This window comes from Trifolium pratense, linkage group LG2 (genome assembly GCF_020283565.1).
Source record: "Trifolium pratense cultivar HEN17-A07 linkage group LG2, ARS_RC_1.1, whole genome shotgun sequence".
NCBI lineage: Eukaryota > Viridiplantae > Streptophyta > Magnoliopsida > Fabales > Fabaceae > Trifolium > Trifolium pratense.
In genome coordinates, this window is record NC_060060.1 from 4,688,790 (window position 1) to 4,702,938 (window position 14,149).

The 14,149-nt window shown below is 31.0% G+C and overlaps 2 protein-coding genes across 2 annotated transcripts; one reads left to right on the forward strand and one right to left on the reverse strand.

The window, feature by feature from the left end:
• The first annotated feature begins 1,521 nt into the window (after window positions 1–1,521).
• LOC123906465 (CLAVATA3/ESR (CLE)-related protein 25) lies at window positions 1,522–3,729 on the forward strand. Its single transcript, XM_045956377.1, has 2 exons — window positions 1,522–2,025; window positions 3,453–3,729. The coding sequence occupies exons 1-2, from the start codon at window positions 1,688–1,690 to the stop codon at window positions 3,490–3,492; spliced, it is 378 nt and encodes a 125-aa protein (XP_045812333.1). The 5' UTR covers window positions 1,522–1,687; the 3' UTR covers window positions 3,493–3,729.
• Window positions 3,730–10,068: 6,339 nt separating this feature from the next.
• Window positions 10,069–12,420, reverse strand: LOC123906466 (inactive LRR receptor-like serine/threonine-protein kinase BIR2). The gene has a single exon (XM_045956379.1). It carries the CDS (start codon window positions 12,219–12,221, stop codon window positions 10,395–10,397), a length of 1,827 nt encoding a protein of 608 aa, XP_045812335.1. The 5' UTR covers window positions 12,222–12,420; the 3' UTR covers window positions 10,069–10,394.
• Between the last annotated feature and the right edge of the window lie 1,729 nt (window positions 12,421–14,149).

The following is a 14,149-nucleotide window of genomic DNA, read 5'->3' on the forward strand; positions in this document are numbered from 1 at the left end:
AGCATTGAACTCGTTTTTTGCCAATTGTTTTGTCAAATTATAACATGACAACCCAAATTACACATTTGCTTAAGTATATCTATGGCCCGTTTGATCTATAAAATATAAGGATCGGATAGAACAATACAAGATAAAATAACAAATGACAAAATTTAAGGTGTTTATCAAATTTTATCTTGTAAGATGTTTGGTGGATAAAAAGTTAGACAACTTGTGTAGTGGACAAAAATTTCAATTTTTGTTCAGTCCCAGAAACAGTTTTAAAATCAAACATAGTATAGCTGAAGTTGTATTGTCCAATCTCTTATTTGTTAGCAAATCAAACGTAATTTTTTTAAAATTATTTTTACTGTTTTTGCTTTTTTAACAATTGTACAATTAATGACAAAGCCAAACATCATGCTCAACAAAAATAATATCCACTCAAAAAATTATATTATAATTGTCCTATATATAGTCTTTAGTAATCAACCCTTCTAACTTTAGCAAGCACATTAATCAGAAATATCCCCAAGTTTGGAATCTATTTCCATGAATTCCTGAATGGTTGTACAAATATGTAAAAACAAATGTGACCCCAATTTGGTCCTTGATGTCATGCAATGACAAAACATTATTACTTTAAGGCCATTTTGTTGTCTTTAATCATTTGATAATCAAATTAAATTAATTATTGAATTTTTTTAGAGAGCTAGTGGATTTATAGGATGTTTTTCTACTTTTTCTTCAAATATTTGTGTTTATATAAATTAAATTTCCAAAATAAAAGAACTTTGATAAATTATGTTTATATAAAATAAAACTAGAGTACCAAGTGTTAGATAAAGATTTGCTCTGTTTTATCAACAAAAAAGATAAAGATTTGCTCTGTATACCATATAACATATTAATGTACTTCAAGGAAAGTAGGAAACTAGATCCTCACTGTCATAACTCATAATTATGTTAGTATCTTTAAAACTTTCATAATCTATGCTGTTTATGTAACCTTTGTTCCTTAGTTTTGAGTGAAACCTAAGGAGTTTTGGCATGTAACATTTTAGAAATGTCTATCATATGGTCCGTACAGCTAAGTGTGTGTCAGATAATCCGGTCCAACTCACAGGCGAGCCCTGGTCCAGTTCGGAACAATAAGTATTCGACAATTCTTGCAAATCAATTTTGTAGTAGTTGAGTTAGGTCAAACTTCAATTTTATGATGATATCAGAGTCTGTTTGAGATTTGTAAGGTCCAACCGTATCATACCACTCAGGTCATGTTCCAGATGTTCAGTACTAACTCGTTATACTCTCAAACAATTTTCATCAGCAATTCACATAACTTGCAATTTTTTTAACTCATACAAACTTCAAAGTACTATAAAAGAAAATTTGTGAGTTAGAGATATCATAGTGAGATCCCCTTTCCTTGTTACATGAAAATGCACAAACTCAATAAAAAGAGAGTTCAAGTGGACCCTTTTTTTAACACCTAAAGAGTCTCAAATAACTAACTTTTCTGATTCATTGGCCTTTTATGTTTGTCCATGCTCTCTTCACACTTTCTCACATTTCACTCTTTCAAATCTCTCTCACACACTCTACTTCATTACTTTGTCCTCTCCTTTTTCTTTCTATTTCAAGTTTTCTCTCTTAATTTCTCATATAACTTCTTTTTTCAATGCCACAATGTTGTTGAAACACTCTCATGCCATTACCTTCAACTTCAAGTCACTACCATTGTGTGGAAAATCATAAGAGATATCAAAATATGGATGTTGGTTTTGGTTTTGGTTTTAGTTATAAAAGGTTGTTTCTTGGAGCATTGTTATCTTTAGGCATCATGTGGTTTATTTTCCTTGCAATTTCATCAATGAATCTTCAAACAAAAAGAACAATTCATGTTCCAAATCCAATGAATGTGAATGTTATCTCCAAGCAATTAAAGTTGGTTGGCATGCAAAGACATGTCTTGCATTCAGATTCTAGACTTGTCTTTGTTAGCAAGAGAAGAGTACCTAATGGACCTGATCCAATACATAACAGGTAAGTACACACATTTATATCATATACTTTTTTTATATACTTTTGATCTTATAATTTGCATGGCTTAGTACTTTTGATCATAAAGTTAAAGGGTTAATGTACACACAAGATTAGATGACATAATTCACTATCTTATTTTAAATTAGGTTTAATAGATATGCACGGTCTTCGGATCATATTTCAATACGTAGATATTTGTTAAAATATTTTAGGATGTAATACAACGAAACAAAGTGACAATATTGTTAGATATGGTTGGACGACTGCATAAATTTGTTTTTTGCAAGTTGATTGCAACATCGACCAAAGTTAGTGTTGGTTGTAACCGACAACAACGGCGTATCATATGTGGGCCATTATATGCAACCACCTCTAAAGTTCATAACAATACCAAACTTTGCGCCGTATTTTTAGCTACTTAAAATTAGGATTAATTTAATTGGCGTCGGTTGTAACCGTCGCTAAATCCTGCTTTCGTACATGTTAATGTTTGTTTTTTATTAGCATAAAAAAGTTTAAACTTGAATTAAGTATATAGAATGTTGAAATACATTTAATTATATTCATTAGGCCTAGGCTTGCACAATTTTTCTTTGGCTACTTGGATAAAGGAAAGCTGAAACATAATGTACTAATACTTGAACACATTCAAGAAAGAGTGATAGTTTTCACTCTTTATCAAAAGCTTCTTTAACTAAACAATCTTTCTCTTATTTTTATGAGAAACCAAAAAAAGACATTGGGTGAAGAACTGTACCACTTTAGTTATTGGAGGGAAAAGAAGAAAAAAAAAATAATTAGGTAGCTCTTTTTCCTTTCTTTGGAAAGCTTGATTAATTTATTGTAGGATCATGAACAACTTTTAACCACATTTGAATTCAAAATTTTATTCAAGAGTTATTTCAAAATCAATATGGAATTTGCTGCTTATTGATGTTAATTAATTATTAAGTACTCTAAATTTTAGGACCCATTTGTGATGATTACCATCATTGTAGCATAACAAATCAAAGCACTGCACATGATGATGTCCTACCATAGAATTAAGAATTTCATTTTGTTGCAATTTTAAAAATCGGATCAGTGAGATCTTCAATTTATACTTCAATTGGTTTATTTGGTTCAATAACGTTTAAACCGGATAATAGATTAATTAATAAATAAAAAGAATTAAAAAAATTAAATATGGTAGAATCAACCACAATTCAACCCGATTTTATTAGTTTCAACTTAACTGCAATATTATTGAAATCAAATCAACTGACGAAATGTCCAATTCAACCGGTTGAACGAAACAATATTATGTCAAATCGAATTTCAAATATAAAGTTTATTGTCATGTCATTTCATTTCTATTCATATAGTTTATCTCGCCCTTTTTCTATATCTTTCTCATATTCTAAATTTTTTTATATATATTAATTCAGGAGAGCAAGGAAATATAGACAACCACCTAATCAAGCATGAACTTTGTGAAGTTCCACAACTAGTTTGAGCAAAAATCATAGAAGAAATCATTATTTTTGTGTGTGGAAGAATTTAGTGTGTTCTATAAGATATTGTTGTTACATAGTATTGAAGTGTTTTTAAGGCTAAAGTGTGATCTTAATGCCCTCTCTTTTTTGTTCTTTGTTTTTCTTCACTTGGAATGTACCTTTTTTGTTGTTGTAAAATGTAAATCAAGTTGTTAGGTAATGAATTAACAAAAATTTTGGATTTAAATCAAGTCCTCAAAATCTTGAAGTAAAAAAATATACTAATTGATGTTTTAAAAATCAAACTGAAAATCGACCGACGAGACTCCTGAGGATTGGTTTAATTGTTTCAAACGGTTAAACTAGAGTTGAACAACAATTGAACCAGATTATTACTAAATAAATAATTATTAAAAAATGTTTTTTTAAAGAAAACTAAGAAAATGTATCATCCAATAAATAATTTTTTTTACTACTATTTCTCCAAGTGAAAATAGTGGTAATTACCTTGCAAATTACACGTGCAAATTACCTTTGAAAAAGACTACATTTTTTAAGGCAACACCTTACGCTATGTACTTTTCCACTACTCAAATAGAGATTGAGATTTATGGATAGGAACACACTAACCATATTGGATTTATATAATTTGGCTCAGTAAGCAAGAAAAAGCCTATGTCTTCATGCATCATATAATTAGGCTTTAATTTTTTACTAGTAATCTTTGGGAATTCCTTTATGGTGGCACCTTCTTTTAAGTGCCTAGTGTTCAACAAAGCACTTTCCTTAATTTAAAGGTTACACTGTTAACATTTCATTTTCATTTTTCATTGATTAATCCACCCCCTAAACCAATATTTCTTGTGCCATGTGGACCTATATATAGTGGTGCCACTTGGTCAATTACTTAAATAAATTAGACTATATAATTATTTTGATAGGCAGCATTATAATAGTTTTTTGGTTTTCATCAGTTTAATCTGGTTCGTGGATCAGTTTTGACATCAAGTGGTTTCAGCTTTCTCCTGATCGTAGTTGCGGGGATTAAACTATGATTCTCTCCGTCAAGTTCAACGTCAATCACCACTGAATCAACTAACGATTTGTGCAGTATTATAATAGTTCTTGAATGTATGAAAGTTACAAAAAATAAATATAATTGTGTATTCTCTCCGTTCTAAAATATAAGTAAAAAATGATCAATAAAAATTTATATTTTATATCAAATATATCAATTTTTGTTGACCTATTTTTTTTTTATATTTTGAGACGGAGGGGAGTATTTCACTATTCAATTTTGGTCCTCAAGGCATTTTTCGGTTAATTAATTTCATACTCGAATACATTTTTAATTAGTCAAATTAGTCCATAAATTATTAGTAAAATGTGCATTTAATTTTTTTTTTGTAATTTTAATATATTTAAAGTCTATTACAACAGTGATTACAGATTCAGGAATTAAAATGATTTTTTATTCAAATAAATTGTACTCCCTCCGATCCTAATTATAAGATAATTTTCACTTTTTAGATACATTGGAAAACTAATGAATTTTGACTATATTATGGTTTAGATACATTAGCATTTCAATGTATTTAAAATGTAAAAGTTCTCTTGTAATTAAGATTAGAGGGAGTATATAAACACAAAAGACATCTACTTAGCTTAATATAGGCCTCAAATAGGCAATATAGGCATCATTTTTTTCTAATATCTTAATAAGATTATGTTTGTTTATATTATTATTTTTACTAGAATAAGCTTATGTTGGTTAAACCACTCCATCTTTGGCAAATCCTAAACATATGATTATGTTATTAAACAAATTAATGGGATGTTCCAAATCACAAAAGCCAAATCAGCAAAGGAGCAATCTCTGCTTACTACTTTTTCTTTATCTTTGCTTTATCTTTCAAGACTGATTTCTATAGATTCGAGAAGGATGTGACTTGGTCCAAAGTAACTGAGATATATTCAAATAATGAATCTTATGATTTTTCTTCAAAAAAATTTATTTAATTTTTTTTTTTCATCCATTGCATGGGAGACAGATTCTCATCTTATTGCAGTTTATGTTTCTCTTTATTGAATATGTATTGACTGATGCTAAAAATGAAGACTCTGCTCAATCGGATCACAAATTGTGTCATACATGTCTATTTTCATTTTGGCCCCCCATATTCTTTCTTGTCTTTTTACTATTTTGTGTAACATTGTAGCAAAAGGGTAGATAGATATAATACAAGTACACTTGGAACTAATACTATCATCATTGATTAATTATTAAAATTGAATTATGACCCTTTAATTGTATTTGAATTTTGAAGTGTTGGAAATTCCATATTGAATTGTGATATGGTAAAATAGTGGTTATACTTCTACAGCTTATGCCCCTATCTTAATAAATAAAAAATAGTGGTTATAAATGAAGTGTCTGTTTTGGTTGAGCGTATGCACCTCTAAACACACCTTTACTTTTGTTGCCATTATGATTTTTAAGGGAATTGGATCACCTCATGCTCAGTAGGAGGGCAGCCTAGTGATTTTGTCAGTGAGGATAGAGAAATTGAAAATTAAAAATAAAGACATTAAGATGAGAGAGAGAGAGGGGGATGATGAGAGAGATAGATACATAAAGGGCAGAATGGAGGACATGAAGAAAGTGCAACAGCGGAAGATCCAAATCCACTTCTAAGATGCTACAATACTAAATTTATGTGTTGTTGCGGTTTTTTGCCTCAACTTTGACTAATGTGACGCACATCCAAACATGAGTGGAGGTTAACTTTCAATTTGTTAACTTTGTTTGTGGAGTTTAGCTAGAACTAAATTCAAACGTAAATTTATTGTTGGGTCACTTATTATTAGATCCGGGTCTTGTTTGGACTACGTCGATAAGATGACACATCAGAATTATAGTCCTAAAATAATAAAATACATTCCACATACACCCCCACAAGGATAAGTTGTGCTAGAAGCCTTATAAGAATTGAATGATTTGGACTTGACTTTTTTTTTTTTTTTTTTTTTGCTTATCAAAAAAAAAAAAAAAGCTTGATTTTTTTTTTAATCAATGAGAATTAAAATGACAAAAAGAAAGTTACATACGGAGGAATTGAGTTTCTCGACTATAAGTTAAACAAAAGCTTAATGTACAATTTGGAATGTCTAAGCTCCTGAGAATGCGAAGTGCCCCAATTTAAAAAATCAATCTGCACAAGAGTTTACATCACTCACACAAGATGTAGATGTGTGCGCACACATATCTTATAAAAGATATTCACGAGTGATTAACTCATTAACAAGGTCGGTCGAACATAATGTGAAGCTTAAAGCCATTATTTTGCATGGGACTTAATTTTTCTTAAGGTTCTGCTACGTTTTATAGACAAATATTTAATTTAAAATTGTATTTTAAGTTTAAAATATTTATATAAATAGACAACATAATTAAATTAAATAAGTAAATAATTGACCCAAATGATGGACACGTTGGACCTTAAATTACAGATAATCTAAATTACCCTTCTTGTTAATTGTACATTTTCCCACATATACTTTGACCCAATATACTTTCTCCGAATATATTTTTTTTGTCAAGTAGCCTAGTGACTAAAAATTTCACTCTTAAGATGGATAAGTAGAATTCAAATCATGACCCCCTATATATATATATAATGCAAAGTCTCTGCCAACTGAGTTACGCCCACGGGACTTTAACTGAATATTTAATGAAGTTCAAATGATTTACTCCCTCCATCCCATTTTAAATCACATTTTTTTGACTTTGATTTGTCCCAAAATAAATGACCTATACAACTTTCAAAGTCATTTTTTCCAATTTTACCTTTTATGCGGACCCCTGTTTATGTGTGACATACTCAACCAATTTAATCATTACTACTAGTAATGAAAAAAGTAAGGGCAGTTTAGTAATTGTACAACTCTCTCTATTTTATTTATGCACTTTTCTTAAAGTGTGTGAAATAGTCAAATAGGTCGTTTAAAATAGGACGGAGGGAGTACAAACAAACAATTAGTTTAGCCCTACTAATTATTTCCTTCATTCTATGATTAAGTAAAATTCCACACACCTCACATTACGCAACATAAGGTTCAAAGTCATTGATTCATGTTATTTGTTTAAGAATAATTCCTTTGACTTGACAGCAATGGTCCACATAGGTTGCTATCTCCCTTTTACTACTATTTTTCTATTCAAAGCTATAGCAAACATTGATTGTTTTTATTTTCAATTATTTAATACAATTTTAATTAACGAATTGCCTTCCACGCTAAGCATGCCTCAATATTACCATGCAACAAAAACCATGACCAAAAAAAATAAAAAGGCTTAAATGCAGTTTTGCTCCCCTGTTTTGATTAAATCGAAATTTTACCCCCCTTATTTTAAAACGCGGACTTTTACCCCCCTGTTTTATAATTTTTTGGATTTTGCCCCCCCTAAAATTCTGCTTTCAAGTCACAACTTCAAAGCTTCGCACACAACCCAATTTGGATCAATAATTCACCAAACATATATCAAAATGACCGTAATCGAGTTATCTTTCCTCAGAATCAAACCCCACTAAATTTGGAGTTACAATGAGAGATTAATTACCGTTTTAGTGAAGGTATGTCCCCCAAAATTCTGCACAAAATCTGCTTTCGAGTCACAACTTCAAAGCTTCGCACACAACTCAATTTGAATCAATAATTCACCAAATGGATACCGAAATGACCATAATCGAGTTAGATTTCCACAGGATTAAACCCCACTAAATTTGGAGTTACAAAGAGAGATTAATTACAGTTTTAGTGAAGGTCTGTCTAATTACTAATTTTGCAGAAATCTACTTATGACCTTTAAATTCAACATCGTCTACCAAACACATCGTAACTCCAAATTTGACGAAATTTAAATGACAACAAGGGTAATTTTGTTAGCTTTCCGGAAATGTAAATACTATTGAAAAATGAGCTACAGGGTGAGAGACATGACAAAAATACCAGTAGTAGTTCCATACATTAATTGATTTGGACAAACCTTCACTAAAATGATAATTAATCTCTCTCTGTAACTCCAAATTTTGTGGAGTTTGATTCTGTGGAAAACTAACTCGATTTCGGACATTTCGGTACTAGTTTGGTGAATTATGGATCCAAATGAAAATTTGTGCAAAGTTTTGAAGTTGTGACTCGAAAGCAGATTTTGTGCAGAATATTTGGGGGACATACCTTCACTAAAACGGTAATTAATCTCTCTTTGTAACTCCAAATTTAGTGGGGTTTAATCCTGTGGAAATCTAACTCGATTATGGTCATTTCGGTATCAATTTGGTGAATTATTGATTCAAATAGAGTTGTGTGCGAAGCTTTGAAGTTGTGACTCGAAAGCAGATTTTGTGCAGAATTTTGGGGGACATACATTCACTAAAACGGTAATTAATCTCTCATTGTAACTCCAAATTTAGTGGGGTTTGATTCTGTGGAAAGATAACTCGATTACGGTCATTTTGATATCTGTTTGGTGAATTATTGATTCAAATTGAGTTGTGTGCGAAGCTTTGAAGTTGCGACTTGAAAGCAGAATTTTAGGGGGGGCAAAATCCAAAAAATTATAAAACAAGGGGTAAAAGTCCGCGTTTTAAAACAGGGGGGTAAAATTCCGATTTAATCAAAACAGGGGGGCAAAACTGCATTTAAGCCAAATAAAAAATAGTAGTCTCCACCTTAAAAATTAATAAGTAGCTTGTCCGGAATTCGAACCCCGACTTGTACATAATATATGCGATGTCCCTACCAACTAAGCTTACGAGAAATTTTTTTTTTTACTAACTGTGCATAATATATGACAAATTGTTTGTCTATTGAATACTGATTATTAAAAAGGTGTTTAAAAGTTGTCAAAAAAAAAAAAAAAGAGTTTAAAGAATTGTTTTTATAGTCAATTTTTTATCTCATGATATAAACACTTGTATAAATGTTTCTTACTAAAATAATTTGAATTACTTTACAAACACATTAAACAATTAAATAACATAAAAATAGTAGTCCATATAGCAAATAATCATTAGAGATGGAAAAATATCAAGAAAAATTATAAGGCAAATAACTAAAAGAGATTGTAAAGATTTTTTTAAGCATGATTTAAAGTTAAATTAAATTGTCTATTGTAAAACTTAATTCATGACAGGACATTATGAAATAGCCAATACAAGGGATTCAGATTTTCTGATCGAGATCAGACGACCACAAATCCGTGATTGCAAGACTACGCAATCACCGACTGCACTGTATCCGGATCCCGATACAACCTAGTGGGAATAGACTTTTGGTTATTGTTGCAACAAAGATGTTATTTGTGTCTCGTGAAGATAACTCGGTCAGTGAACTAAGGGACATCGAAGGAGTTTTAAGCACTAGATCCGAAATCAATCATTGTTCTAACTTCTAACCTTATAATCTTATCATATACAGTATACCAAACATGAAACCTGAGAATTTAAATGCTGCAAATTTTCCAATCAAATAGATCTAGATGAAAGAATCATCTTGATAAGATATCTTAGCAAAGCAGAATTAAGATTAATCATTTTAATAACACATCTTTACAGACAACAAGAGGGGACATATGTTTTTGGATTCAAATCTTAAACATACTCCAAATAACTTAGATGAACAGACATCGAACCATATTAGATTTCATAAAATCGCAAGAACCTAACCTATACCAGAAAGATTATAATATCATACAAATACAATTATACCTGATTCGAGTCAATAATGAACATAAGGATTTAGAATCACTCTGAAAACTCTCCACCATAATTAGTAACTCGGTAAGAACACAGTTTACATCTTCTTTCCATATGCTGCCACCTGCTTCATGAACTAAGCTGGCTCGTTTTCTGGTTTACCGAAGATCAAGGGAAATTCGTCATCTTGTTCGGAGAAACTGTGATCTTTGGATATTCCCTTCAACGAATTATAAACTTGGTACATAGACCACCTGTCTTTTGGGCGAGTAATGACACAATTGGATGCAATTTTCAGAAACTGCAGAATCTCCTCATCGTTACCTTTCCCACATATTGCCTTATCGATGCAATCCTTGAGTCTGCCTGAACTAGAATGCACATGAACCCAATCCACCAAGTTACCCTTAAACTCTTCATCACCGTGGTTCACCTCGAGAGGTTTGTACCCTGTGACCAACTCCAAAAGCAAAACACCGAATCCATACACATCCCCTTTCAACGAAGCAACCATCGTACTCGAATACTCAGGAGCTATGTAACCGAGTTCCCCCAAATCACCGTTCACAAAACTACCATTGGCATCAGATGTCATAAGCCTGGCGAGTCCAAAGTCCATGATCCGAGCATCAAATTCTTCATCAACAAGAATCACATTAGAACAAATATTCTGTTGTATAATCGGAGGATGACAACCATGATGCAACCACGCAAGTCCCCTAGCTGCACCCAACCCTATCCTAAACCTCATCAACCAATCCAACGCACCGCTATTCTTATGCAACAACGAAAAAAGTGTCCCATTCGACATATGCTTATAAACCAAAAGCTTCTCCTCTTCGACAACACAATACCCCAACAAAGGCGCCAAATTCGGATGCCTAACTTGTCCCAACCGATTCATCTCCATCCTAAACTGCTTCTCACCAATCTTACAACTACTCAACCTCTTCACAGCAAGCGTCGAACCATCCGGTAAATCCGCCCTATAAGTAGCCCCGGTCCTAGTCGTAATAAGAACATTCTCCGAACTAAAATTATTCGTAGCAGCCATCAAATCACCAAGCTTAACCTTAACAATCGGTTTCTGAAAAAGATTAACTTGAGCAAGCTTATGACCTCTCAACCTAACCGCCCAATCATCAACCCCGCCAACAACATACCCTTCCTTACTCCTCCCCCTCCTCGTCCCACTTAACCTAATATGATACCACCACCATAACCCAAAAGCCAACAACAAAGAACCAGCAGCACCAAAAACACCAGCAGCAATAATAATAGCCAGATTCTTCTTACTCATACCACCACACTTTGATCCAAGTGGACCACCACATAAACCACTATTCCCATCAAAATCTTCCTTATCAACACCATTAAAAAAAGATGGAATATCACCACTAAGTTGATTATTAGCAACATTAAACTTATGAAGCCGAGTTAAACTACCAAGTCCATAAGGTATACTACCACTAAGATGATTATCAGATAAAACTAACTCATTCAAATATGAACAATTAACAATAGTATTAGGAATTGGACCAGAAAGATCATTACTTGATAAATCCATAGTTACCAAAAATGGCATCCAACTACAGATCTGTGTTGGAATAACTGAAGTTAATGAATTTGAACCAAGATCCAATTTTTGCAAACTTTGACCACAATACTTCAAAGATTCTGGGATCTTACCAGAAAGTTTCATACCTTTCAGCTCCAAACCCAAGACACGATTTTCTCTAACATTCCAACATGTAACACCAACAAAGTCACATATGAATCCGACAGTTTTGTTGTTGAAACTCCAAGATGAGATAGAACTTTCGGGGCTTCCTAGGTTTTGTTGTATTCCTCTGAGACATTTTACGCTGTCTTCTTCAACTTGGGATGAAGTGAAACATACCCAGAAAGTGAATATGGTGAAGAACAGAAAGGAGAGTGAAGAAGACATGGTTTTGTTAATCATTGATCGTTGTAAGATGATAAAGTTTTGATTTTTAGAAATGGGGTTTTTGGTTTTTGGGTTTTTTTTTTTTGTTTGGGTTCTGTGATGAATTTGTGTGATGGTGGCTTTTGACTTTTCTTTTTTGGGTGTGAAATGGGGTTTGTGATTGTGAGAAACGAATATAGAGAAAGGTTAAATGTGGAAAATTTGGATTTTTTAGTGTTTTAGTTTTTTTTTTCTTTTATTTTGTTTATTTAAAAAGTTATTTATTACTCTATCTAGCCTTAATTATAAGTAACAAAAAAAAAAGTTATAAGTAAATAATATGTAAAAAGTGAAATACACTTACTTATTTACTCATAATTAATGATTATCAGCTCATAATATTAAGTAATTATTGTAAGAATATTTTTAGAAAAATAACATTAATTAATTGTCATTTGTTTGTATCTCAAGTGATAAAATTTTGAACATTGTATTTAAGTTTATCTCAGTTAATGCTAATGTTGTAATGGTTGAGTTTGAATCCAAAATTTCTTGTTTTATTCATTTTTAATGTAAAATTTTGATAACTAATTTATTTTAAAAAAATTATGAATGTTTTTTCTTATAAATAAGTCAGAAAAGTTTTTAATTTGATTTTGGAAATTATGAAGAGTAGTGTTATTACTATTAGGTATAAAATGGGTCTGTGGGTGTGTGAGGAAAAGAAGCTAGAGAATGTGTGCTTTAGATTGAAGAAAGGTTAAATGAAAAAGATAAATGTTATTGGAATATATTTTTTGGGACATAAATATAATATCAAGGATAATATTGTCATTTTCATAAAAAGATGTTTTAATAAGTTTTTTCATTAATAAAAATATGGTTGATTTTTCCTTTATATATTATTATAAATAAAGAGAAGAGATCTGTTGACTCCAGGAGTAAGTCTTCATTGACTTACTCCGCTTAATAACTCGATATCAGTATTATATTTCTTCAATCCAACCGTTGAATTCAAATATCTTATTGAGTAGATCAACTCCACAAATTTTTATAAAAATTCAAAATCATTTGATACTTTTTTTTTATAACTTCAATTTAACGTACAACAAACTTTTAAAAAAACCGTTGAATTTCAATCGTCTGAATACATAATTACATTTTTTGAATTTTAAAAAAAAATTGTGGAGTTCATCTGAAGTTGTTATTGGTGAATAAAGTTTCTTTGAGATTGATTTTGGAAATTGTTTTGAGTGGTGTGATTAGGTGATTGAGAAGAGGCTTTTTGTTTGAGTGAAGTTGTTGATGAAATTGGGTGAAGAGTCTTTGTTTGACTAATACTTGTTTGTCAGTTTGGTCTTAGTCTATCACCTTGATTGCCTATTGTTTTCTTAGTTCGATGATTAATGGCATCACATTATTTATGTGTAATGTATGCCACCAAAGTTTAGAGTAACTATTAAAATGTCATTTTGGATGAACGTGTAATATAGAAATACTACATTTAATAATGTAAGAAATTTAATGCATAAAAGTAAAAATGCACAAGTTCCCAAAAATAATTTCTATATTTGCTTCCTTAATATCTGCCCTTAAGGACATAAGTTAACATTTTCCTTTTTATAATTCCGTCGTCTCCTAAAAATATTCTAGTATTTAAGCTGTACACAGTTTTTTAAAAACTAATTATTTAAAAAATACTTTCTTAAATATCATTTTTTCATATAAATTATTTTATAGTCTCTATATTTAAATAATTTTAAATTAAATAATTTTATACAACATACTCAAATCTCAATAAACAACATAATTCTATGGGTCATGCTAACCAGTACCCCGGACACTGATTAAGGAAACAAAAAAAAAACTTTTAAGTTAAAAATAACAATTTTTTAAATTTTCGAGAGTTGACTGCATAAGTTTCGATGTAATATTACTATATCTGCCTCATTAAACAGTGTTCC